The sequence below is a fragment of the Aphelocoma coerulescens genome, chromosome 5, assembly GCF_041296385.1.
Source record: "Aphelocoma coerulescens isolate FSJ_1873_10779 chromosome 5, UR_Acoe_1.0, whole genome shotgun sequence".
Lineage (NCBI taxonomy): Eukaryota > Metazoa > Chordata > Aves > Passeriformes > Corvidae > Aphelocoma > Aphelocoma coerulescens.
Genome location: NC_091019.1, coordinates 31,170,561 through 31,196,831, shown reverse-complemented (window position 1 = coordinate 31,196,831; position 26,271 = coordinate 31,170,561). Strand labels below are relative to the sequence as shown.

Sequence of the window (26,271 nt, the reverse complement as noted above, 5' to 3'; positions counted from 1 at the left end):
TACATTGTGCAATCTGCCCTCTCAAAGCACATAACCGACTTCCTTGGCTCTCCCATCGTCTCAAAAATCATCAGCATGCTACTTCCAGATGGAAATTGAACTACGTTAAACTATCTGTAAATTATTTTCTCTATTCCCTGCACTGGAAAACCTAAATTATGGCTCGTTCACATTTAAAACCAGTTTGCAGGAGGCTGTACCAACACAACTGCTCGGTGCTCCACCTAGTTCCCATTCCTCCTTAGACAGCATTTGCCAGACCACTTGGAGACAATCCAGCTCACCACAGCAGCAGCAAATACCTTGTGCTGAATTGACTGATTATGTTTTATGAGAAAGTCAAATACAAAAGGCACAGCAGAAGCACACAATGGACAGTCAGTACAGTTCTTCCAGTGGCAGCAGTCAGGTTAAGAATTAATGAGATATCCCGAGTCATCCTTAGACATCCCAACAAGCATCATTGCCAGGATCAAAAATACTTGCTAGTGAACAGGACTTGCTTGGGAAATACATTTTTGAGCTAACAGCTCATACCCTTGTCTGTTTCTCTGAATGCCATAACCCTGTCTAGAGGCACATCTATCAGACATGTTAGAAGGAATAACCCATTAACCAAAGAAATGTTTTAAACTTCCAAAGAGACTTATAACTATAAATCCCAAGGGTTGTAAGGCAGAAAGTTAAGAGGACTTCAGCCTAAAGTCTGTGTCTTATTTTCTACACTGAGCAGTAAATACCCTTTCATTTCAATAAGATTCTTCCATTTCTAACTTTCCACCATACACCATACACACGAGAACTAAAACATGATTCACTTGGAGTTTGGCATCGAAATAACCTAAATGTTAATACTGAAAAATTTAAGTCTTCTGGATTTATCCACAAATAACCTATCAGCAAATAGATCTGAAGAATAAAATAAAAATTAAGCCAGATCTCACAAGTCTGCCTTTCACTACTAGAACCTGCACCTTTTGGCTTGAAGTTTCTATGGAAAGAGGTTAAGGAGAATTGAAAAATAAAATAAAGAAACAAAAAGGAAAAAGGAAAAGAAAAAAACAGAGGATCCATGAACCAGCTTCCTTCTCAAAATCCTCTGCTGCGCCATGAATCATTTTAGTTTGCAAAATTAGCAATTTTCTTCAACATCCTTTACCTCCTGTGTACCACAAGAATTCTATTTTGAACAAGTCTTTCACATTGGATTTACTTCACTGATTTCACAGAACCACAATCTGCTACTGCCCTGCCTCCTCCCCTTTCTGATAATCTGAATTTCTGATATTCAGATGTTCCATTAGTCTCAGTTAGAAGAAATGTTCTGCTACTTGCTTAAAGACCACTGCATAGTGATCTACACTTACTACAGAATAAAGGTGAATTTTAAGCACACTAAAATATTCTGATCACCTTTCAGATGAACCCCGAGTGTTATTTCTACTCCCAAATAGATGAGTCATAAAAACCTTAAATGGATGAGAAGAACTTCCCTAATTTTGCCCTGGACAAGTCTGAGAAAAATATGTTACAATCTAAAGAGTAACCACCTCACACATTTTACATGCAACTGAACTTAAATGATCTCAACTCCTGTAGGATATTATAATACATATAATGTCAGAAATAATATGTATTAATGACAGTTCTCTTGGTTAAGTTCTTTACACACATTATTGGGACTAAAGGCCTGTGGGGAACACAATTTCCTACCTTCAGAAAAATAAAAACAACTTCTAAATTGCATGAAAGAATTAGGATTAAAACCCAGGAACTTCTGTAAGCCAGTTCCAAATTTAAAACAGCAGATAATGAAGTACCCAAAGTAAACACAAAATTGTGCCATACCTAATTTAATACAGTAATGCAGCTTGCTTTAGCACCTATGCATAAATGAGGTTGATCTCCATACACTCCATACCAGGATTACTGGGGGAACATTACCTGTTGAACAGCATATTGAAGCTAAATAAGTACTCATTACTGACACCTGACACATCAAACAAACTATGTGTTTGTGTTTAAAAGATGAAAACACCAAATGCGGTGCTTCTGGGAAAAAAAGCTAAAAAAAAACCCCCAAGACTATCCTTGCTACATCACTAAATTAATCACTGTCTTAATAACGATGAGGTGCCTAAAAGAAGCAAGAGCTAAGAATTATCAGAATTCAACGCACTCATTGCTTAGATCTCAAGGGCTATTAAGTCCTGAGTAGAAAGGCTATTCACAGTTCCCTGTAAACAGCTGTGGAGAGAAGCAATTCCCAGCGTATTTCACACTGGTATCATCCCCAATTTTATGAAATGAGAATATCCCAACAGTTAGGCCTGCAGCTTTAAGCCAGTACTGTTTAGCACCCTGACAGTCATACATGCCTTACAAATACGGCGCCACATGGAAAACTAAGGAAAGTGCGGTGTAAAACCATGATTTTTGGTCATGAACTGCAGGCATTATCTACAAATGCCCCAAAGTATATCTGAAATCAAGTCCTGGAAGATGGAATTAATTCTGACCCGAATTTCAAAATATGACAGCTATGTGACAGCATTTTACATCTATGAAAGAACAGCAGTCCTCATTATTTGGGGGTGATACAACTCAAGACTGGCAGATGCCGGTCCCTTTCCACTGAAGAAACTGGGACAACTCCTAGTAGATTGATCTGGTATCTCTGTACAGAACTAGACCAGATGCCATGCCATCTCAGATGAGTCAACAAATCATTAGCTATTCCATGATAGCAGCTATTTCAGCTGCAACTGATCAGTTTTTTTACATGTAATGTGTCTCACAGCAAAGATGCACATTAGAAAGTTGAAAGACTGTCTCTGAAAGAGGAAAAGAAGCTCATGCAGCATTTACCTAGACCAAACATTGAAACAGTGAACTGAACAATAAGCAATCATTTACAGTGTAAAAGCCACATTAAGACTGAAGTAAGCATGTTTGTATATTTCTAAATGTAACTGGAGCCAGAAACAATGTGTGAAGGGCAACAAAAAAAACAAGTACCATAGCCTAGCTCTGTAAAAGAAGTATTTCCCATTCTTTGTAGAAAATACGAAGGAAGAAAGATTTTGGGACTACTCTTTTCTTCCCTAAGGTAACATTAACATTAGCAAGATAAACTGTGTCTTCTTCATCACCACATTAATAGTTTTAGCATTTGCCTACAATTCTGAATCACACCAGGTTACATTTCTCACTTGATCTAATTCCATGAGAAACAAAGACATCCATTTAGTTACTACTCTTTACTTGTGGTCAGATGGCTGCACAGCCTTTACTTTCAGAAACCCCTTCTTCTAGGGCCGTTATGCAAGAGGACAGAAATAATTCTGGCCGCTAGACTGTGACAAACTACGTGAGAAGCAAGAGCCAAGGCAGTGAGTAGGACCCAGTTGGTTTAAACCAAATCTTGGAATCTGCTAGAAGCAGATACCAAAACAATATGACAGTACCTGGAGATGTACCGTCACTGATGGATCTGAGATGTGTTCCCATCTCTGAAACCTGGGTCCTGTAACAAGATGATCAGCAGTTGGCCGCTCACATAATCGGACTTACAGATGCTTCTCTACTGAAAAAGGACAGAGCCATCCCTACTTGTGCCACAGAAATCACTTATGCATCTAGAAGAAGCTCCAGGGAAGAGCTCCTGAAGGCATAATCTTCATCTCAGGTGGGATTTTTGGAGGGTGAGGGAGGCAGGCGGGCAGGACCATTTCCAAAATGTACTACATCATAGTTACATTAGCTGTATGCACCGGATCCATGTCACTTCCTTTTAGCAACAGCACAGCCCCTCTGTTTGTTCTCCCCCACCCAGAGCTCCGGGGCTAGTGCTTGCAGAAATGAAAACAGGGACTGATCCTGCTAAAAACAAACCCGGAAAAAGGAAATCGTTTTTATCATTTATTCAAGAAAGGAATATACAATCAAACAGTCCTGGGATTTTGAACTGCAATTCAGAAGTGCAAGAAGTTTAGCTGCCATCAGGCAAGACTGGAGATAAGTCATGATCCAGCATCTCAAAAATTCCAGGATGTGTCACATTCCAAAAAAGTTTCTTACCTGGGAATACATAATTCTTTTTTTTTTTTTTGTCTGAAATGCAGGAGATGAAAGACAGCAATACACCATCAAATTAACCAAATTCCTGCAAGTGAGAGAAAATATCCAACAGGAGAAGGCACACCATAACCAAGTTATAATAACATAACCAAGTTATGATATTCATAGCAAAACTATGCAGTACATTATTAAGAAATTAAAGCAGAAAATTGAGGGAATAAGGAAATCAAGACAGAATCAGAAAGATTTTCATCCTGGACTTCCTCAAAAATAATTATTATTATCATCTCCTTCTTTATCTTCCCTAGGATTTCCAAAACAAGAATAAAATTTCCACAGGTCACGCGACCTCACTGTATTTGGTGTATCTGTGTTCCTACCTCAGCACTGCCTGCCTCAGAAGAAAGGAAGAACTACGTCTACAGCACTAGAATAACAATTTAACAGTAGTTAAATTAGTATATGGTAGAGCTGATTTTTTTATCTGCTTGAACGATAAATATTCTTTACACTGTATGATTTTCAGAATTGGGTCCTTATCTTCAAGTCAACGAATACTGTAGGCAGACAAACCACATTGCATTTTCCAGTCACAGTTATGTTCCTGGTCTGTGTATGGACCAGATGCTGAACACTGTGGATATGACTACTTTGAGAACAAACTCTAACGGGCAAAGTAAAATGCCCAAAGCAAGAGTTAACTACACAGAGAATAACTTATTTCAACTGAAAACAAAATTTAAGTATGGGACCATATCTGAAATGTGAGGTAATAGACATGAATCTCTATTATGTCATATAGGTCAATAAAGGTCATGTCTGAGAAACAAATTCTGTACTTTCAAGAGCAAGAACTTTTAGACAGTACTAACCATATACCTCTTTAAAGGGGTATACCCTACCCCACCTGACAGCAAAGAAATATTCATGTATTTTGGCTGTTAAAGTTTGGGTCAAGCCAATCTTACAATCATAAATGACATTGTATTAGCATGATGCACCTACCCAAAACACATGCAGAGAGTTTGACAAAGCATTCAATGACAGTCTTCTATTTGCCAGCTGCATACGGTAAATCCAAGCCATAGCTTAGATTTTATACATAAAATCAGCTACATAAAGGTTGTTAAAAAACCAACTATTTTATAGACACTTTCAGAAAATATCCTAGCAAAAAAGATACAGGCCAACTGAATTGCAGTCCTTCATTCCCTTGCGGGAGGCTGGCTTCCTGCTATCAAGCTAAGAGAAATACACAGCACTGCCCAGTTGCTCAAAGACTGAGTGGATTTTTACAGGCTGCTTACTCAACATAGGAAAATCCCTGCATGGCACAGTTGAGAGGCACTTTAAACTAGCAAATGACCTCTGACAAATTCATGTAATTTAAAATAATAGCAAGAAATCCTCATGTGTAAATAAATATATATACAAATGCCATGACACTCTTTCAAAGCTACCCTGTGCAAATCCAGCTAAAGAAAGAGCACATTAGAGATGCTTCTCACACAGACACTGTAACCTACACAGAAATGCCAAACTTTACAGACACAAGCAAAATTGGACAACAATATTGAACTTTGATAATGTTCAAGGTCTGTTAATATGAGAGCACACAATTAATCCTAACTATTAACTAGCTTACTGATAATTCAACTGGAAGGCGGGGGGAGAGGAAAGAAACCCTAAAAAGCTCTATCAGTAGGTATGTGCTAAAATACAAAAAGCAAAACCAACATCACAGCCACTGAATCCTGTAAAGTTGGGTTTATGTAAGACCTTAAACTAGACGACCTAATTCTCATACACAGATTTTCAGACTGGGTTAGGGAACTTGATGCACAGGTGATGTACATTTCAACCTGAAATGCGAAACTCAACATTGATCAGACTCTGCATTGATCAGAACTACAAGGAAGAACTTGCACAAGAACTCCAGCCCAAAGTACTAAACCTTGACTAGTACCACACTAATGATGGGTAAATTCTTTCTTGGACTTTTTAGACCAGATTAAGCCTTACAGGCTTTTTGGAAACAGTGTCACATCTCACTCTTTTAAATCAGAAGTAGTCAGCAGAAATACCATGTTAAGCAGACTCTGACAATAAAAAGTAAAATATATGCCAAAGGCATAGTAGTAAAGCACAGGAAAAGGCTGGAAAATTCACTTGTCCCACTGATGAGACGTGAGGCAGCCACAACCCTCAAAGCACAACCTATACAGCTCTATAGTCCTGCAGTTACAGCAGCCTGTACAAAGCAAATTAATAACAACTGTCTTTTTGTAACAAAAAGCACCCACTGTTTTTTTCTTCCCCACAGAATTTAGATTAATTTGAGTAAAAAGCAAATATTAGAGAAAAAAACCCCAGCAATTAAGTTTCATGGGACTATGGTATTTGGCTCTTTGCTTCACGTAAACTGGTCTAGTGCTACTGAGTTTCAGAAAAAAACCACCCAAGAACAAAATTAGAAGTTTACTGTTAAACACATTTGGAAGGCAGGAACATACTTGCTTTTCCTGCATACTGTGGGAAAAATATAAATCCAACACTTTTATCATTAGTTACTAAACAAAAGCTACACCCAGCCTATATTAATTGTGAACCAAATTTCTATTTGCGTCATTCCTCTGTATGGGGAACAAATTCCTTCACATGTCTCCACAGATTTTTACTACAGCAGTTGATGAACTAATGCCTTTGAAAGAAGACTATCCTCACTCAAAATCTTAAGTCAACACACAAAGATATCAGCTAACTAAAGACCCAAGCATTTACCAGCCACTCAGCACTACAAGGCACACTGAATAGCGAGGAGTTTGGCACTTACAAGCTCAGTGGTGCCCATCAGCAAACTGCACAGCCCTGGAAATGCCAAGGTATCTCTAGTCCTGGTGGATTACAGAAATAAGCTTCTTTAACAGTCTAAAATCAGTTCACCACTGAGTGGAGCCTCAACACAGGCTAGAATTGCATTAATGAAGTTTAAACAACATTAAAAGTAGAAGGAAAGAGAGATCATTGATGTTTGGAGTTTTTGCCGCAGAAAAATAAACTGATTAAGAGTGGTCACATCCAAATTTAGAACAGCTAGCACACAGTAAGAGTGGTTCTGGCCAAGTACATGTTTTTTCTTAGCCTCAGTAACACTTGTAGCTCTTAGGTCAGTGAAGAAGCCTAGGCCAATGTCTAAGTACACACCTACAGAAGGCAGTTCTGAAGAGTAAACTCTCTAGGTATACCTACAGTACTGCTTATAATCCAATTCACTGGGAAGTTCCAGTGTGTTGTTTCCCAGAAAAGGAAAAGTCATCAGAAAAAGATTCCAAACAGTTTGATCCAAGTCTTAACACACTGTACTTGAAATCACGGTTTCACTCAGAAGAGTAACAACTTTGGTTCTGGCTTCGGTATCAAAACCACCAGCAAAATTTCAAAAATCCTACAGATTCAGCACTCAAAGAAGCCAAGAGCTTCTTTCAGATCCCCAGACTCTGAAATTAATGGCTTCACATTTTCCTCAAGAGCACCTTTACATTTGAGCATACATATTTTCAAGCAATTTCTCACACGCAAATTAATTTGTCCTGACACACTTTCAGTCACAACTCTGCAGAAACACAAGTTAGTGTTCAGAAGCATCTTTAAGCCATCACATCTGGTAATTACTACTACAGAACACCAGGACTCCACAAAGAATTACTATGTAAGACAAACGCCAAACAAAGCAATTCACATTTTCAGAGCTATCTCCTAACCACACACTTCAAAGGAGTCTGGATGAATGTCTAACTGCAGTTACATATGACATGATGCCATTTATACTTCCGAACTGGTGTCTGCCAGTTGCAAGTCTTGGTCAATAGAAGTGAAGGAAAATAAAACAAATAAGAAAAAACAAAATAAAATTTTAAAAACCCTCAACAACAACAAAAACCACGTCCTGCACAGTGGAACAGAACAGTCTTCCTGATCTTGCTTGTTATTAAAATTTTGTTCTTTCTGATGCAACATCTGCTTTAACTATACACCATAAAGAACATGAGTTCAAAATGAGTATTTGATGGATCCCACCCTTAGGATGAGAACAAATCCTCTTCCAGACACAGCTGCGTCAGTCTGAGGTTACTGAGCACATCCTTAGTTCTGCATCCTCCACTCATTACTGTTACCACCCACATCAACATGCCAGCTGAGAGAAATGGAAGAACACTCTCCAATTTATTGTGATTTTTATCTGCCAAGCCAGCTTAAACAGTTTGCTATAGGTCCTTGTTAACCCAGGTCATGCTGATGGAAATGTATGGTTCCAGACAAGCTCAAAGAAATTTCAATCAGAGCTACCATGGCCCCATCTCAAACCCCACTTCAACAGTAAGTCCCATTTCCACCCCCTGACCTGGATGGTCAGCCAGTTCAGATACATGATCCAACCAAAATTCAACAAAACAAAAAAAAGCAATTTACTACTAGCCTGATTAACTCCCTGACTTTGCTTAACTCACAGCCACAAAGGCTTCCTTGCCAGCAGCCGAAGATGCACAGCCAAGAAGGAGACACGACCACCAGAGCTTCCATTTAAGCTGCCAAGTCTATTGACAAGCTTAGGCAAAACTAAAATAGAGCTGCTTCAGCAAAGAGTGGTCACAGCCTCCTCCTCCTCCTATGCAAGCAATAACATTTGTATAGCCATGAAGTCAGTTCAGGCAGTTGATCCAACTGAAGCTTAGCATTTTTCTGTACGACCATTTTCAGCTGGATCAGCAAAGAAAGACTAAAAGGGAAAAACATCCCTTTGGCAAAAGCTTTGGCAGAAAAATCAAGGCTGCTCTGGTGGTAATGCAATAGTATGACTGTGGAGGACATGCTAAGTCTTAGGCTGATTGAATTTATGCTTGGTATTCTGCAGAAAAGAAAGGCAATATGCTCCAATCTCACTTATTAAAATTGCGAGATCAACTGAAACTGAACAAGAAATCTGTAATTTTAATATATGTTCACTGATCAAAGTAAACTCCAAAAACAAGACTAAGGACATGATTTCACATTAGTTTAAACCAAGCTTGCTTGATAAGCTGGCAAAACAAATAAAAATATAAGTAAACTTTGACCCTCCCCTAAAGAAAAGGACGAAGTCAGCAGAGTATCAGATGAGTAGATGAGTGCAGTAAGTAGGATACAACTCCAAAGTCATCAATTACACCAGCTTAGGCTGCCAATCTCTTACCTGATAGATTCTGTAAAACATCTTTTCTAGAGGGCAGAAGATTTAATTTCTATAGCATTAGAGCAATTAATTTTTTTCCCAATGTTATGCAGCTCCATCAATATCACTAGCGGAATAAAATTCTGCTATAGGCAGAATTCAAGGATTCTGCACAGTGCTGTAATAGGCTCTCATAAACACAATAAAATACCTGCTGTAACATGTTTTTCCCAATAGCTTCTATTCCTGGGGAGGGAAGCACTTTTGCAAAGACTTCCACTACCACTTCAGAAAGTTTTTATCCCATCACATCCATTATGGTGGGAAAGAAAATTACTTACAGAGCATTCTGACACCTAGCAGCTCTATCAAACTACAAAATGTAAGACTTAAAAGTCTGGCAAGTTTTAAGAGCCCAACGTGGCTTGCTGGTTTGGATTTTTTCTTCCTAAATGCATAATGCTGTCAAGCTACTAACACAAAATCACAAGGTTTCACAACACTAGGTTGAGAAGATAAACAAACTTGTCTGCTCTGTCTAGTTTACATGCGCCTTTAGTTTCCACACATTTAAGCTAAATAATAAATTCAGGAATGCAATTCCCAGGATGAAAAATAAATTTTCTGCTAGTAAGCATTTACATGGCTGATTTGAATTGCATTTCACATGTATACTTTAGGAAAAAAATAATCTTTGATGTGTTATGTTTAGAGTTCTGTAAATCTGTATTTTTACTGAGGCTTAAAACCAACACTTTATGCAATTACAGATTAAAAAGATTTTACTGTAGGATAACTCAGAGTACCAAGAGTCTTAGAATCACAGGCAAGGATAAACACATCTGAAATTCATTGTTTTGGACTTCGTTCACATTTTTATTTCTTCTGTAAGACTTTTGCTAAGGAAAAAAAACAGCACTTCCACAGAGAATTGCCAAGAGATGAAGAAATGGAAAAAATTCACTGATGAACAGAAAAACAATACTGTTTCTCTATGGTAACTATTAACTTCTGCATAATCATAAAGACCATTTTAGCAGTAACCATAGATCAATAAGTCAAATAGAACTGAGTCAGAAATCCATTTAAATATTTACATTTTTTGTTACAAGTCATACCTAGAGTATTACTATAGCTAAAGAGAATGACTGTGCCTTCCATTTTACTCCCTCTCCTCATTCAGGAGCCTATCCCGAGATGCAGAATGATCAAAAATACAAAACAAGAGAGCAAAACAAAATCCCTTAAATGGTACAAATAGACACTGTTGACAGCTACAAGCTTCCTCTACTCCAGACAGCTGAATTAGGAAATATTGACAACAACCCAGAAAACACAGCAGCACACAGAAAAGCTCTCTTATCATTTCATAAACCATTAATGAGCAGGTTACATAAATCTACTGGACCGAAGGAGTTGTACACTGGAGCTGCTGCAAGACATTAACTCTCCTGTGAGAGATGCATCATTTCATTCTTGAAGACTGTTCATCTCCGTGAGCGCAATAAAAGGAGTTAAGGGCATTCCGAACGGGAGCTGCATTTTAACCCTTCGTAACCCACCGAGCACGGAGCGAGGCGATGCTCCCCGGGCCCGCGGCAGCCCCCGCCCCGCACGCTGTTGCTCATACATCCCTCTTGCGCCCGCAGGACGGGCCGAACCCAGCCAGCTGTTCCTTTGTGCAGCCTGGCGAGCTGCCGCACACGCACTGAGGCACCGGCCAAGCCACGAACCGGGTGAAAAGAGACGAGCCCCGCTGCTCACAGGGGCCCTTTCCCCTACAACTCCCGCTGCCAGACTGGGTCGTCAGCGCCATCGCCTCAGAGCCTCGTCCCGACGCCTCCTGAACTTCACAGCGCCCCAGCCCCAGCTGAGACGGGGCGGCGGGTTTCGGGGAAGCCCCTACTTTCCGGAGCACCCACTCGCTCCCACGGCCGCGCAGGGGCGGCAAGCGATACAAAGCGCCCGGGAGCGGCCGCGCCGGAGGGACCCTCTGACGGAAACCTGGCTGGGATTCAAGGCCTAGGAGAGACCGCAGGCACCGGAGGCAGCCCCGGGAGAGCCCCATGAAGCGGCGCCGCCCCGGGGGTCGCTCCCTTGGGCCAGCGGCTTGGTGCTCGCCGCAGGGCCCTTCGGTGCCGCGGCCGCCCCCCGCAGGCTCCACCTGCGCCGGGCCCCCGCTCCACCGCACCCCGGGGATCGCGCCCCACCCCACCGCCCCCCGCCGGGGCGGGGACCGGAGGGCGCTCCCACATCGCCCCCGGCCTCCGCACGCACTTTCCCGGGGTACTCCTGGCCCCCTTCATCCCCTCCGGCCCCTCAGGCTTCCCCCGCCTCCGGCGCCCCCCCCCCCCCCCCCCGCCGCCGGACCCACCCGCGCCCCGCGGGGCTCGGCACGGCCCCGTCACGCCCGCCCGCGGCTCCGGCCGCCGCCCGCCGCGGCTAAGGCCCTTCCCCGCATCGCGGCCCGGCCGTGCTCACCTGCTGCCCGCAGCCGCCTCCCTCCGGCGCCTCCTCCGCCGCCCGTCGCCACCGAGCAGCGCCGCCGCCGCCGCCGCCGCTCCGCCCCCGCCCCCCGGCAGCCGCCCCCGCCGCCAGCCACGCCTACTCCGGCGGCCCATTGGCCACCCGCCCCGAAGTCCGCCCTTCGGGTTGGTGCGAGAAGCCGCCCATCAAAGCCTCGGCCCCGCCCATCCCCGCCTCACAGGTCCCGGGTGTTTTATTCACACCGGGGCTTTGGCGCCCCCAATCTCTCGCTGTCGGTTCTGATTGGCTGACGCGGTGGGAACAGCGTGCCAGGATTGGCTGCCCGAGCTGCCACTGCGGCGCTGGGCCCGCCTCCCCAGTGGGGCTGGGCGGCGCGGCGCGGCGGGAAGGCGGCGGCCGCTGCCGTGCCCGGGGCCGGGGCCCGGGCCCGGCCGGCTCTCGGGGACCCCCGGGCGGCGTCCCGCTGATGCGCCAAGGCGGGATGTGCCTTCCACCGCCCGTCTCCGGTTCGGTTCAGCCGTGGCTCTTGTCTCCTCACAGCTGCGGCAGTGGTGGCACCAGGATGAGGATGGCTCTCGCACCCCCAGTGCCACGTTGGTTTCCCCCCGATAAACTATATTTCGTTACTGACACCTTCCCTAGGGGCTGCAGTAGACGTGCTGCTAGTGCCAGCTCTCCAGAAACCTACATCAGCCAGAGGCCAGGCTTGCAGGAAAAACGCAAGCAGGCTCCTTTAACCTCCAAGATTGAGACTTTCTGAGATATCCTTCCTTCGGTCCAAGAAACACTAGCATGCCTCCATGTTCGAGGTGCAGACAGTACCAGGCGCTGAATTCAGCAAGGAGGCTGCCCTTCAAAGGGAAGTTACCCAGGGGAATCGAATCCTCTGGGGAGCAGCACGCTTGCGACTGCACATACGGGGCTTGGCCTGAACGTGTTATCCGGAATGCGTATTTCCAATAGCTGCCTCCTCTCAGCAGACTTTCAAACAGCTACTTCATCCAAAATGCAAGCCAGAACAGTTGCCGGTGCATTCAGCTGGGAAAAAAAAAAAAAAAAATCAGGTAATTGAAATGCAAAGATTACATGATGTTTCTCTGCATTATTATGTTCCCCCTGCATACGCCATCCCCCTTATTCCTCTTTGTTTCTGAATCAAGCAAAGAAACACAGCAACAAAGAACACGGGCCTTAATGTTGGCTGGCAAACATCCAGGAAACAAAGCAACTGAAATAACTGGGAATTTCAGAGCATCATGTGCAAAAATCATTTACCAAGTTTACATAGGAAGTGCTCAGGCAGAAGTATGAGTATGACACTGACTCTGAGTTTCAGACTGATGCTCTGACCCCCAAGTCATCCCTTGTTCATAAATTAAACTGAGAAGATGCAGGGGTTTTCCTTACATATTTTTGCATATCCCTTTGCTTTCCAAGAAAAGACAAATCAAGGCAGAGAGCTGCCTTCCCTCTCAAATATTCAAAAATGACTAGAGGATAAGACATTTCTAGCAGTTCTAAGTTTTCTTCTGATTTTATGAAAACATTTCTGACTTAACATAGTTCTTAAAATACTGTATTCCCAGTACCTTCATCTTATTCACAGCCTCTGGATTTTTGACAGAAATTTTTATAAAACATGGTGCCCTAAACCTTAATTCCTAATGAACAATTCCCATATTATCGAGAAGCTCTACTTCCAAATGAAGTACAAAGGAAAAGGCCAGGACATGCTATTGTAAATAAAATCTAATGTATGCTTCAGCTATTTATAGCTTTTACAAATATTTATTAGATAGCTAAATTCATTTGTTGCCACTACTGCTTCTCTGCTCAGCTGATAACTTGACCTCCCCATATGGCCATTGGTGACGGAAGGGAAAGGGGGCTGTGGTGGGAAAGGAAAGGAAGATGACCCTAGAGGTCACTTAGCTGGACAAGCTGAGCATCCAGCATAACAAGCTGCACATTCACAGTGCTGCGCTGAGGGTCCAAGGCACATTCTGTGTACTCAGTCTTCCAGTCTTCCCACAGCGTTTCTGTGGGAGGGGGGGAAATTAATTCTCCAAGGCCTGATACTGGAAGCAACGCTTCAAATGCTTTGATCCTTATGGATAACAAAGAATTGGAAGATAGTTCATAGCATTGACAAGAAACCAAACCAAATTTGCCCCTTATCACCTTTTCTTTAAGACCGAGACAGGCTCCCTGTGTAATACACAAGATTAATGGACTTGACTGTTCCTGTCATGCCCACTGACTCCTGTCAGCTGTGCCTTTCTAGCCAAGACCTTTCCTGGACTCAGTGGGACAGCAGGATAGTGCGCTATCCCCTAAGGATCTGAGAATATATTACACACACAGTCATAACAATGCAAACTCCTTTATCCCCATTGCAGATACCCAGAGGCTTAACATTGTTCCTCCCTATTGGTTATCTAAAATAACGTCAGTGATTAAATCTCCCTTCTCTAATCACACCATAATATTATCCCTTCTAGGAACAAGCCATACCAGTATAAATACTACCACATACGCATTTTTATGCTCACCAAGAGGAATTCCATCTTTTTGGCAGTATATATAAAACAATAGGAGCTTGTGTGTGTGGATGAGCACTGGAAATGTTCACCTTTTATAAGGTGCCATATTGGCTAGTAGCAACACAAATCTACTATGGGAAGCAAATAAGCAAGTACTACAGGGACTTTTTCCTATTGTGCTCTGAGCAGATCTCAACAATATGGTTGCTAAACCAAGGCATTCTGTTTGCATAATATTTTCATCTTGGTAGTGCTGCACCCGAGGTGAGCAAGCAATTTCAGAACACTTCAGAAAAACTTCAGTATAGGAAACAAAAGATAAAGTCTTTTTACAAGGCTTCTGACTAGGAGAAGCTTACAGGAGAAGCAAATGTTGAATAGTCCTGCCCTATGTTAGCATAGCTATATGTTAATCTTGAAATAGCAGGCATAAATGTATTTAATGAGCAAAGCTATGCAGTTGCCATCATTAGTACAGAAGGGATATGAAGAGCAAGAATCCTTTAAAACCTGTCCTCCATGGAAAAGCATCAGCCAAACAGGTTGTCAAGAGCCATGATATGTGCATATCAAAAGGATATTCTCTAGCACAAGATATGTGATTTATGCAGGAAGAGTTTGACTGTACTTTCTATCTTGGTTCTTTAGATGTGGTTAATCCCACAGGGCAAATATTTCATTCAGGTTCTCTTTTCCTTCATTTTAGGATGGGGACTTTCTCGTCATGGCCATTTATTTCTCTTCTTCTGCTGGAGCCTTGGAGTCTGCTGCTTTGTGTTTAATCACTGCCTATGGAGTCACTGCAGATGGTATCTCCTCAATGCTACCAAATGCTAGATGGCATCTAATAAAAGCACAAAAACCTTCATAAAATTATTTCAAAATTTTAAAATACATGTGCCCTGTCAAGGAGGTAAGTAAACTCAGTCAAGGGTCCTACTTTAATACATTATTTTAATTCAGCTTTAATTCCAATGTATCTATTTTAATGTCACATGGTACAAAAGAAAACGTCTGTGCTTCTAAAGCCCTCCAAAAAGATAATTTCATAGGGAGGACAGGACCTTCTAATTACAATTTTTACAAATGTGCTTTAATTTGGCTGTTCTATGGCAGGGAAGGCTTCTTTTCTCAGTGGGGCTCCTTGTACAAGATAACCAGGATTAAAGACTACAACCAGTCACTGAAGAAAATCCCTGAGAAGACAGAAACAGCTGGAGGGAGGCCAAAGTCGCTGCCAAAAGATGCTTCAGTGAGTGAGTGCATTCACTCTGATGAGGGAGGCCAGAGGATAGCTCTTGAGAAACAGTTCCTGAATTAGCTTTCAGTCTTGTTATCTGGCAGTGAACTTTATAGCTTTCACAACAAGGAGCAGGCTTCACAATCCAGCCCAGTGTCCTTCCAGTGATGACATAGTGGATGTAGCTAGGCTGTATGAGAAAGACTTTCAGCAAAGCAAACCTGTTAGTGAAGGCTTGAAATGTTCTTTATCCTTACTAGGTATTAGTTTTGGCATGAGAACAAAAATGATGGTGCAAAAGGAAGGTTGCCAGCAAAGTAATAATGAGAAAAAGGATTAAACTGGTCTTAACTTTCTAAAACTGACTGGTTTACATTAATGGTTCACCGGGAACACAGAGAAAGTTTGCATGGTGGTGAACAACTGAGTATCCAACACACGGGAAACAGCAAAGAATTTTGCCCTTTCCACTGATTAAAGAAGATTGCTCATAGCTTTGCAGGTTCAGGCCTTACCCAAACTGCTGTTTAAATAAGGTTAAAATATCACATGAACCCTATATCTCTTTAAGGTGCCACTTACTTACTTCTTTTGAAGTCACTTGTGACTCTCTAATAGATTGTACTCACCACATTATATGTCCTCTTAAATAAAACATGTGTGACTCTTGGCAATGCAGCTTATATGTTCATAAAATCCAAGTAACTTTGTGCTAAATTCTAATTAAGAAATTTAATTGAGCCTCCAGTTGCTACTCTGTGTGAGCAGCAGCAAGGGATCACCTAATCATTCAGAAATCTGTATTACTTTCCTTTTGTTTATTTAAAGAGCTGTACATTACACTTCTTTCTTTAGACAAATTCCCTTGAAATTTTGGACAATGACTGCAAGTCGCACGTAAACTGCTGAACAACCATCTGAGTACTCTGTAAGTGATACTGAAGCTCTCTGTTTTTGCCCTAGGTCAAAACCCTTTCTTGTGTCACACAGAAAAATAGCAACGTTTTTTATTCTTGAAAGCATTTATTATTAGAAAGACTAAATTGTTGAAAGAAATGTTTTCTTGTTATAGAGATTTCACCACTATTATTTTCTACTGTGTCCTTCACTCAGAGACTTTGTTATACATCAAAAAAAATCCACTGTCAATCAACTGTCTCTCAGCAGTAGAAAGTGACATCCCTATGAAGATCGGGGCCCTCAAATGAGACTTTGAACCCCCTGTACTGGTAAACATCCAGAGCAGCTTTGCTGCTGTCATTACAGATATTCTGGTGTAACTCAGGTCAGGCTCTGTGTACAATGCCTGGCTTCTTCTCAGAAGGATCAGTTGCACTTCAGTAAATTAGGCAGTAACACAAACAACAATCCAGACGCCCAGGTTTTTCAAGTGTCTTTCCCCTCCCAAGCCTATTTAGCCATGCTTAGGTATAACTAAAGCATACAACGCCTAACTTTTACCATATTTCATGCGCTTGCATCTCGATTTTGTTAAGGGTCCGGTTCTGTTGAAATGGTTTCAGCTGATAAGATTATTCTGGTAAGCAGGGCTTAACCTTGGGGAAACAAAGAGTGGATTGAAATAGAGTTCGCCCTTCCCTTCTCTTCCAGTCTACACATGCACGCACAGGCTGCGTGCACTCCCCTCTCGCTGTAAACCCCACGCACGCGGGTCACCTTGCCAGGCAGATGCGGTGTCCCCTCGGCGCGTTCCCACCGCAAGGGTGCAGAGCGCCGGTCGCCCTCTGCCACCTGCTGGCAAAGCCGGAAACGGTCCAGGCGTGAAATCGGAGGCTGAAGTGTTGCCTGTGCACGCCTAAAATCAGTCTCCATTAACTAAAACCGTCGTGGCACAAACAGGACAGTCTTCTACTGCCGTTGCTCTTCACGCAGCTTTGGCCACGAAGGCTGTGCCCGAAGAACTCAGTCAGAAAAATATCTCCAAAATTAAAATGGTTGCTATTGCATATATACAAAAAAGGCCTTCATTGCTTAGTCCACACTGGTGGACTCTGAGACTGATTTGTGTTGGTTTTAAGGCAATTCAAACAACCTTAAATGTTTAAGATATCTGCATCTATTCTAGAACTGAGACTTAACAGCTGAACTTATCCTCATTAACCCTAACTGATTTCTGCTCCTAAGTTGTAGTAAAATTGAAATGTAAGTCTGAGTTGAAACCTGGGAAGAGGTGAAAATTCTCTTTTCAGCTTTATATCCTATGCCTGATACACTAAGTAGCTCATGCAGCAGATCTGCACATACCTTGTGAATGTTAGCTGTTTAACATATTGTGTGCAGCTGATATTCATATCTGTGAGAGGTTAATAACACCCTGTGAACCAGAGGGTTCCTGGGCACACTTGGGTAATTGCTGCAGTTAAGTGCTTTAGACTCACAGCAGCCTCTGGAGATGAAATTCTCATGCAAAATTCATTCCCATGAATTAGTGCAGTTCATCAAAGATTCTTCTCACAAAAGTATTGCATATTGAATTTCTTGAGCTGAAGCTTGTTCTTGGTCAGAAACATAGTCTGGCAATACAAACCCCTACAGTTTTTCACCTTTGCCTCAAGCACAGTCTTGCTCTACCCCTCCAGCAAAGCTTCCTGTGCTGAAGCTGCAGTCTCTGGAAGCACAGAGCAGCCCTCAGGCTGCCCAGCACCACTAACGCTGGCCTTCTGGGAAGCCTCGGGCCTAGGAGAGAGATGGAGAGGAAACAAAGGTCTGGCCAGGTTATTAGGCAGCAAGTGGATTTGGAAAAAAAAAAGAAAAAAACCCCAAACCACTATGTGACATGACAGCCTTTTGGGTTTATGGAATCCTTTTGAGATGACATAGCCTTTCAGCTGCCATCACCATTAAAAGCACAAGAAGAAAAGGGGACGGGGGATGGCACACTAGAATTGGCTCCAATCGAGTTCTATTTCTTGTGCAACAGGACCTTATGAAATAAGTGTTACCTCATCTCACCTCATTAGGTCGCAAAGTAGTTCCACGCTGTCTAAAAGCGTATCCTTATGGTATGCCTTCAGAAAAAAAAAATAACCTCCTTAACGTGCTTAGAGCATACTTCCAGAACGAAGCTTCCCAGCCAAAGAACAGACCTGCCTACATCTTACCAAGGGGAATCGCCTCTCCTCTTCTGCGGGGCGGGGGAAGCAAATACACCCAGCACATTTTAAGCGGAGGTGATGACAAAACACAGGGCACTCTGCTCCATACTGCACCACACGCACACATGGAACACGCCCTTCCGGGGCAGACGCGCGGGCCCCATCCCGTGCGCGGGGCGCTCCCGGCGGAAGCGGCGGGGCGGGGCGTGGCGTGGCGTGGCGGCCATGGCGGCGGAGCAGCGGCGGGAGCTGGGGCGACTCTCGGCACTCGCCGTATACCGCCGGGTGGCGGGGCCCGGGCGGATGGAGCGGCGCCGCCGCGGGGCGCCGCTGCCCGCCGGCCGCAAGCGGGCCAAGGCCCGCCCGAAGCGCGACCGGGCGGGAGGAGGCGGCTTGGAGCCGGAGACGCCGCCGCAGCAGCCGCCGCCCGCCGCGCCCCCGAGCCGCGTGGAGCTCCCCGTGGAGGTCCCCGTGGAGGTCCCCGTGGAGCCCCGGCCCGGGGCGGCGGCCGCCGGGCCTGACGCGAAGCCGCGGGGTGGTCCCGCGGCGATGCCGGGCGGCCCGCGGCAGGCGGGGGAGGACGGCGGTGGCGTGTCGGGGCTGCTGCGGCGGCTGGCGCGGCTGGAGGACAGCCGGCAGCGGGCGGCCGAGCTCTTCCGCTGGCTGCTGGCCCCAGTGGCGCCGGCGGAGTTCCTGGGGCGGCACTGGGAGCGGGCGCCGCTGCTGGTGCGGCGCGGCGACCCCGGCTACTACGCGGGGCTCTTCTCCACGGCCGACTTCGACGCCGCCCTGCGACGCGGAGAGGTTCATTTCGGCACCCACCTGGATGTGACCAGCTATGCCGAGGGGGTGCGGGAGACACACAACCCCTCCGGCAGAGCCCTGCCCGCCGTCGTGTGGGACTTCTACCAGAATGGCTGCTCCCTGCGCCTCCTCTGCCCGCAGGCCTTCTCCCCCACCGTCTGGCACTTCCTCTCCATCCTGCAGGAGCAGTTTGGCAGCATGGCAGGGGCCAACACCTACCTCACACCCCCGAATACGCAGGGCTTCGCCCCCCACTATGATGACATCGAGGCCTTCGTGCTGCAGCTGGAGGGGAAGAAGCACTGGCGTGTCTACAGCCCCCGGACAGATTCCGAGGTGCTGCCCCAGTTCTCCAGCACAAATCTCACGCAGGCTGAACTTGGCGAGCCCGTGCTGGAGACAGTGTTAGAGGCCGGGGACCTGCTGTACTTCCCCCGTGGCTTTATCCACCAGGGCAATTGTCTCCCTGATGCGCATTCACTCCACATCACTGTGTCTTCCTACCAGAGGAATTCCTGGGGGGACTTTCTGGAGAAGCTACTTCCAGCTGCCCTGCAGATGGCCCTGGAGGAAGACGTGGAGTTCCGACGAGGGCTTCCCATGGACTACCTGCGGTATATGGGGGTGGCTAACTCAGACACAGTTGATGCTCGCCGAACGGCCTTTGTGGAGAAGGTGCAGAGCCTGATAAAGAAACTTGTTGACTATGCACCCATTGATGCTGCTGTGGATCAGAGAGCCAAGTCGTTTCTTCATGACTGTCTCCCTCCAGTGCTCACGCAAAGTGAAAAGGTGCAGAGTGTCTATGGCTTCCCAGCACGGTGGCAAGATGGAGGCCCATGCAATGTTGATATCCTGATAACAAAAGACACCGAAGTACGCCTGCTCCGTCATGGCATTGTTAGACTGTGTAATGAAGAATCCGGTGTGATGCTGTACTACACAACAGAAAACTCAAGAGTGTATCATAAGGAAGAACCCAAGTTCCTTGAGCTAGATCCCGAGTATACAGACAGTATCGAATTTCTCCTGTCTTCCTATCCAAATCACGTCAGTGTGGATAACCTTCCATGTGAAACCTTGGAGGAAAAGATTTCTCTAGCTACACTTCTGTTTGAGAAGGGTATTCTGATTACCAAGAAGCCTCTGGCACAAGTCTAACTCTTACTTCTTCACAAAATAAACATACACTTGTTTAGAAAGTGTTCTGTCTTGGTCTTGCCTTACACCTACTAGATGTGAATCAGCAGTTCAGGTCTCGGCATCTCATCTGGGTAGAGAAATGAAATGTTCTGATTAAAATAAATATTTGCTCTAGGAGCAATTCTGCATGGCTGAGTGCCTAGTGAAGGGAGTTGGTTATCTTCTTTTCACCAGCCGTGTTAACTACACCCTAGGTAATTTCCGGAAGGTAGTGAACTTTCTTGCAGTCTTGTCAATCACTGTCATGTATTCACAGTATTTTAAGGCAGCCTCTGCTGCAGGAAATACTATTCATAGGCATATTTGGTGATGGTCACCATTCTCTGTGCCTTTGCTGCATATATGGTGTGGCCTTCAGGCCCGTGCTGTGTTGTAAGGATCCCTTGGTCACATGTTTGCTCTTTGTAAAAGTGGACCCTTCAGGCAGCTGCCACTCAGTTTAAGCAATTACACCCACCTATGTGGCCTTGCCCTTATTGAATGGTGTAGCAGGATTTTCTCAGGCAAACATCATCTGCTGCATTTGAAATGCTTCAGACTCACTTGCTTCCTTTTCAGTCCATTAATGTAGGTAAAATATCCTCCCCCACTGGTTTTCCCACAGCAGCCCCTAGCAATGAAATTATTGGTCCTTTCAAGGCAAATGGGGCACCCTCCAATATGGGGGGTTTTCGTGCTGGATGAAGAAAGTTTCATTTTAGGACCTATCAAGTTAATTGAATACATGCCTGGCTGTGTGGCCAGTTCCCATAAATACTGGCAAACCTCTGAAACACTTTTCCACAATGCTATTTTATTGTAGCAGTCAGCAGGTGAGAGATATTCTGTCTTTAAAGCCTCTTGAAGCTATATTCACAATGAGCAGGGTGCATTACTCTGTGCTCTCTGAGCTGTTGGGTTATCCAGGTTTTGCAAGATGGCACCCATGCACTCTTAACTGTTTGGGATTTAAGTATACGCTGTGTCCTCCAAGATCCCATACTTGAAACAGTGCCAACCTTTCCTCCCTCTTTTGCCTGTATGGTTTTGCTAAATCTTGAAACTTGGGCTGTGTAAAATTGCACTACACAAGAATATGCTGAGGTGCCCTTGGGGCCTCTTGGCTCTGTGAAGCACTAGTGGCTGGACAGAAATGCTGTTGCCACACTCATCCTCTGACCCCTCTGTCTATTCATCCTCACCAGAGGGTCAGCCATCCTTGCTCCACCATTTATGCCCCTGGTAAATATCTCGTTTCTCAGTGGTGCCCTTCCTGGGCTGCTCTGTGTGCTCTCCATGGAACCACAGGCACTAGCACTGCAGCTTTGCTGTTTGGGGGCTGTGGTGCAGAGCTGCACCAGGAGCCCTTTCTGTGATGGCTGCAAGCACCTCCGTGTCTGTTTTGAGCACTTTATTAACAACCAGAGATAGCACAAAATCTCCTTAACTTTTCCTTTCCCTGGACTCTGTTCTGCTAGGGTGGGGCATTTTGGTAGTTCCTCCTCAGCTTTTAACTCCACCAGGCAAACTGCCTGGGCTAGACACCTTACACATACTCCTCACAGATTTATGCAGGACTAGCCAGGCACAGAGTTTCTCTTTTCTTCATTGTTTTTTCTGCAGAAAGGTATTTCTTGTTGAGACCTGTAGAGTATACCAATTTTTTTGAACTAGAAGGTGGTGCTCCATTATGATCCCAGTAAGAAAAGCACTCATATTTTGTAAGGTATCTAAAAATGCTGTTTATTAGAGCTAGCACTAATCTTACATCCCTTTAGATGCTGAGAACCCCAAGCAATGAAGCATTTCCCTGTGTCATGCAGACATGGTTCATAGAAGAGATTGTCCCCTTTCAGTCTTTTAAAGTATTGTAAGATTCTTGTATAAGGAAGCAGCTCTATTTAGCATATCTACAGTCAAACAGAAACAGTATTTGCAAGGGAATGTCTTTCTGCACTGTTGGGTAAGGGCAGGGCCACATAGGTCATGTTACCTCAGGTCCTGGGTGGGAGCTGCCTGTGTAAGGAAGAGCTGGCTGAGTTTCCTGTAAGACTTGGGATCTGTGCAGGACAGCACAGGCATGAAGGCCACGTTGTACAGGCAGCACAGCACAGCACAGGCACCAAAGGCATTGGAGGGGAATGTTTTGCATGCTGTAAGGCAAGGACCATGCTGAGGGTTCCTTCACATGCTTCCAAGCAGTGCAGAAACACAAATGAAGGTACAGGGAGCACATCCACCAGTTTTTGAAAGAGGAGATGCACAGGACCAGGAGAGTTTTGAGAGAGTAGGCCTTTATTTGCTCTCATAATCAGACCCTTGGGCCATAGGAACTGCATCTTTTTAAAGACTACAAAGATCATTGAGTTTCACAACAACTAAATGGGCACAAAAAGTGGGAGGGGAGTTGACAGTCCCACACGTGACTGTCACTTTGCCACTTTAGAGAAAGCTGCTGAAATACTCATCTGGCTTAGCTAGGATCTGCCAGAATGCTCACATATGCACTGGAAGGGCAGAGAATGGGTACTATTCAGATACCATCATCTCAGAGTGACTGAGACATAACAACATGGGGAGGTTGTGGAGAGAAGACACCTGCATTTTTTGAAGCAGCTTTCATGAATTGTCACCACATGCCCACATGTGAACCCTTAGTGTAGAAAATATAAAGAAAAAAGCCTTTACTGGTAGCTAACTGTGGTGGGTTGACCTTGGCTGGCTGTTGGATACCTACCAAACCACTTTTTCAATCCCCTTTAGCAACAGGAGAGGTGGAGAAACTGAGAGAAACCTTACAGGCATAAGGACAGGGAATAATTCATCAACTAACATCATGGGCAAAACAGACTTGACTTAAAGAAGATTAATTAATTTATTCCAGTAAATGACAGAGTAGACAGTGAGATATAAAAACAAAATTAAAAAGACCTCCCCCTCATCTTTGGGCAGCATCAGGTACATCTCTGAGCGGGTTGAAACTATCTCTGTCCAATATGGGGGAGTCCTGGTCCCTTCTTACAGCCTCCCATTACCAAACTTTTCCACACTAGCTCTAAATAATCTTACTTTTCTCTTGCAACCAGAGCTCGACTGGTGTCATTGTGCTTGCTCTCTCTTGGCTATCGTAAGGGAACATTTTCCATGGGAGTAGAAAAAATTTGTGTGTAGGATGTTCCTGTCACTTGTTCAGAAGAAAAAGTAAACATTACCATCACTTTCTTCATGTGGTTTTGCAAACTCTCAGCATTAGACAATGTTACCCTCCATGAATCTTTTTCAGTTCAGTGCTGATGAGCATTTCCTCCCGTCTCCCAGGTGAAGGGTCCAGGGGTTGGCCTGCTCGGTTTCTCCAAAGGAGGTGAAGTGTCCCTTGCCATGGCTGCCTTCCTGAAGAACATCATGGCTGTTGTTTCCCTCAATGGCCCTGTTGCTGCTACATGTATTCCTCTCTCTTACAAGGATAAAACAATCCCCACTTTGACCTTATATGAGCACAAAGCCAAGGCCACCAATTCCAAAATTCTTGATTATTCTGATGTCCTTGATGATCCCTTTCAAGCTCCTGGCAACCAAAGCCTGATCCCACTGGAGAAAGCTGAGGCACAGTTCCTATTCATTGTGGGACAAGATGACCGTGTAGTCAAAAGTGAGTATTATGCTACTGAAGTCTGCAAGCTTCTGCAGGCTCAAGGAAAGGAAAATTTTCAGATTCTCTCCTACCCTGGAACGGGGCACTGCATAGAGCCTCCCTTTTTCCCTCTGTACCCCATAGGAAGCCACCCCGTTTTTCACAAGCGGGCAGTCCTGGGTGGGGAGCTCAGGGCTTATTCTAAAGCTCAGGTTCACGCTTGGTCACAGATCCAGGCTTTTTTCAAAAAGTATTTAATTGTCAAATAATGTGCAAGCAACACTCAACTTTGAACAACCAGATCTGATAAATTCTGCTACATTTATCAGGTCAAACCTTGTCACAGCTGCACCAGTACAACTACAGTATCTTCCACCACTTTGCACATCCATAACACAGAAAGTAAATGGGTTTGCCTTTTCTGTTCTCCCATCAACCTTTTTGCTCAAGTGTCAAGAAAAGGAGTGGTGTTTTTTGCATTAGTCTTTGATAAAACAGGCCATGTGCAAAATGCACAGTTACATTTCTTGGGTGGTTTCTATTCTTCTAATACTTGACAGTGCTTTCCATGTCACTGTGGTCTCTACATGCACATGCTATCCTCAGGGCATGCTGAGCTCCCAAATGACAGTTTTGGAGCAGGGATTTCACTGCTCTTACGGTGAATGTCTCATTGCAAATGGAAACATCTCTGACCTCTGTGCTGCTGGAAGTGTGTAAGAATGGCTGCTATAGCCAGGATGCTGGGCTGTCTCTGGTTAAGCCTTGGGAAAGATCATTTACCTTCTTTGTTATTTGGATGAGAATTGTAATAAAGAGACTGAGATTTGAAAGTCTTAGGGTCATTTGTTGTGCTTTGGTTAGAAGTATCTTGACCACTCTCATCCCAGGATGGATCAGGGGCCCTGTTGGTGGAAAGGCCACAAGGGCCTCCTACCCTACCTCGGCAGAGAAGTCACACTCCAAAACATCTGTGTTGCACAAAGCACCCCCCTGTGGATGCAAATATGCTGCTAGCAAGAATTTTTCTTGTTTCTTTCCAGTCCCATGAGATATTTTTCTCTCACAGAGATATTAGTAGAGTTCTATAAGCTATGAACACCTGTGACCTTGCAAAGCTTTGTTTCTAGTACAGTAGAAAAATATTTTGACAATGGATGTTTTAGGATTTTAGCCAGCCACCCCAAGGGGTGGCTGATCCTTTGACCAATTAGACTATGAAGAAAAAAGTCTATATAAGAGTTGTAAAATAATTAAAGAAATGAATCTTGCTGCACAGTTCCTGCCTGCTGGATCTCTCTTCTCTTCCCTACCACTGCAGGACATTGCGATACCCCCCATTTCTTTGTGGACAAAACCAGGGGCCAGGGACCACCATTTCTGTCAGCCCTGGAGGGCTGCCACCTCCTTCGTGAACACCATCGCCCACGCTGGCTGAACTAGCCGTCCTGGGTGTCTCCATTTTGCAGCTGTCCTCCAGGCAAGCCTGGCATACGTGGGGCAGACCTCAGAGCCAGCAGCTGCCTCTCAGCCCTGTCATGTTTTCAGCACCTGGGCGTCCCTACTGTAGTCCTTCCCTACCAGCAGGTTTCATAACAGATGTTATCAGCAGCACTGCCTTGCACCTCTGGGCCTGCCCTGGCATGGGTAAGGCTCTTTGTTTGGGCACAGGCATAAAGAGAATGCAACAGAGCAGGAGGAAAGGAGGGACACAATCTTTGAATAGTTCATGGCCATGCCAGGTGCTGTCATCTCATAAAAGGTGCAAGACTGCACCTCTCAGGAGATGCCAGGAGAGCAGTGCTGGGCTACTGGGGCTGTCTCTGCCTGAGATGTTCCCACACCTGCAGCTTGGCTGAGTTTGAGAGAAAAAAGACAGAGCCCGTGGGAGAAACCCAGGAAGGAGGGTTGCAGCTGTGCCTGTGTCCAGTCCAGCAGACCTGCTGTAGGGAACTTCTACCACAGCAGATAGGCACACT

General features: G+C 44.8%; 3 protein-coding genes and 1 long non-coding RNA gene across 14 annotated transcripts in view; 3 read left to right on the top strand and 1 right to left on the bottom strand.

Moving 5' to 3' along the window:
* NUMB (NUMB endocytic adaptor protein) overlaps positions 1-11,854 on the bottom strand; it is a 92,799-nt gene extending 80,945 nt beyond the window's left edge. For all 11 annotated transcript variants that reach the window (XM_069017474.1, XM_069017481.1, XM_069017488.1 and 8 more), the window contains exon 1: positions 11,771-11,854. The gene's annotated coding sequence lies outside the window, so the exon portion shown is untranslated. The remainder of the gene's footprint in view (positions 1-11,770) is intronic.
* A 310-nt stretch (positions 11,855-12,164) lies between these two features.
* Positions 12,165-17,465, top strand: LOC138111531 (uncharacterized). The gene is made up of 3 exons (XR_011151384.1): positions 12,165-12,840; positions 15,026-15,232; positions 15,436-17,465. It is a non-coding gene; the product is annotated as an uncharacterized lncRNA (long non-coding RNA).
* A 1,256-nt stretch (positions 17,466-18,721) lies between these two features.
* On the top strand, positions 18,722-20,681 carry RIOX1 (ribosomal oxygenase 1). Its single transcript, XM_069017467.1, is given in 2 exon segments — positions 18,722-18,881; positions 18,883-20,681. Coding segments are annotated over 2 exon segments (1,839 nt in total). The 5' UTR covers positions 18,722-18,800; the 3' UTR covers positions 20,641-20,681.
* A 1,966-nt stretch (positions 20,682-22,647) lies between these two features.
* Positions 22,648-25,125, top strand: LOC138112057 (acyl-coenzyme A thioesterase 1-like). The gene is made up of 2 exons (XM_069018745.1): positions 22,648-22,707; positions 23,980-25,125. Exons 1-2 carry the CDS (start codon positions 22,648-22,650, stop codon positions 24,559-24,561), a joined length of 642 nt encoding a protein of 213 aa, XP_068874846.1. The 3' UTR covers positions 24,562-25,125.
* The last annotated feature ends 1,146 nt before the right edge of the window (positions 25,126-26,271 follow it).

Coding starts and splice junctions, on each gene's coding strand:
- LOC138112057 (XM_069018745.1), top strand. CDS start 22,648: ATGTTACCTCAGGTCCTGGGTGGGAGCTGCCTGTGTAAGGAAGAGCTG. Junction 22,708..23,979: donor AAGAGCTGGCTGAGTTTCCT/GTAAGACTTGGG, acceptor CCCGTCTCCCAG/GTGAAGGGTCCAGGGGTTGG.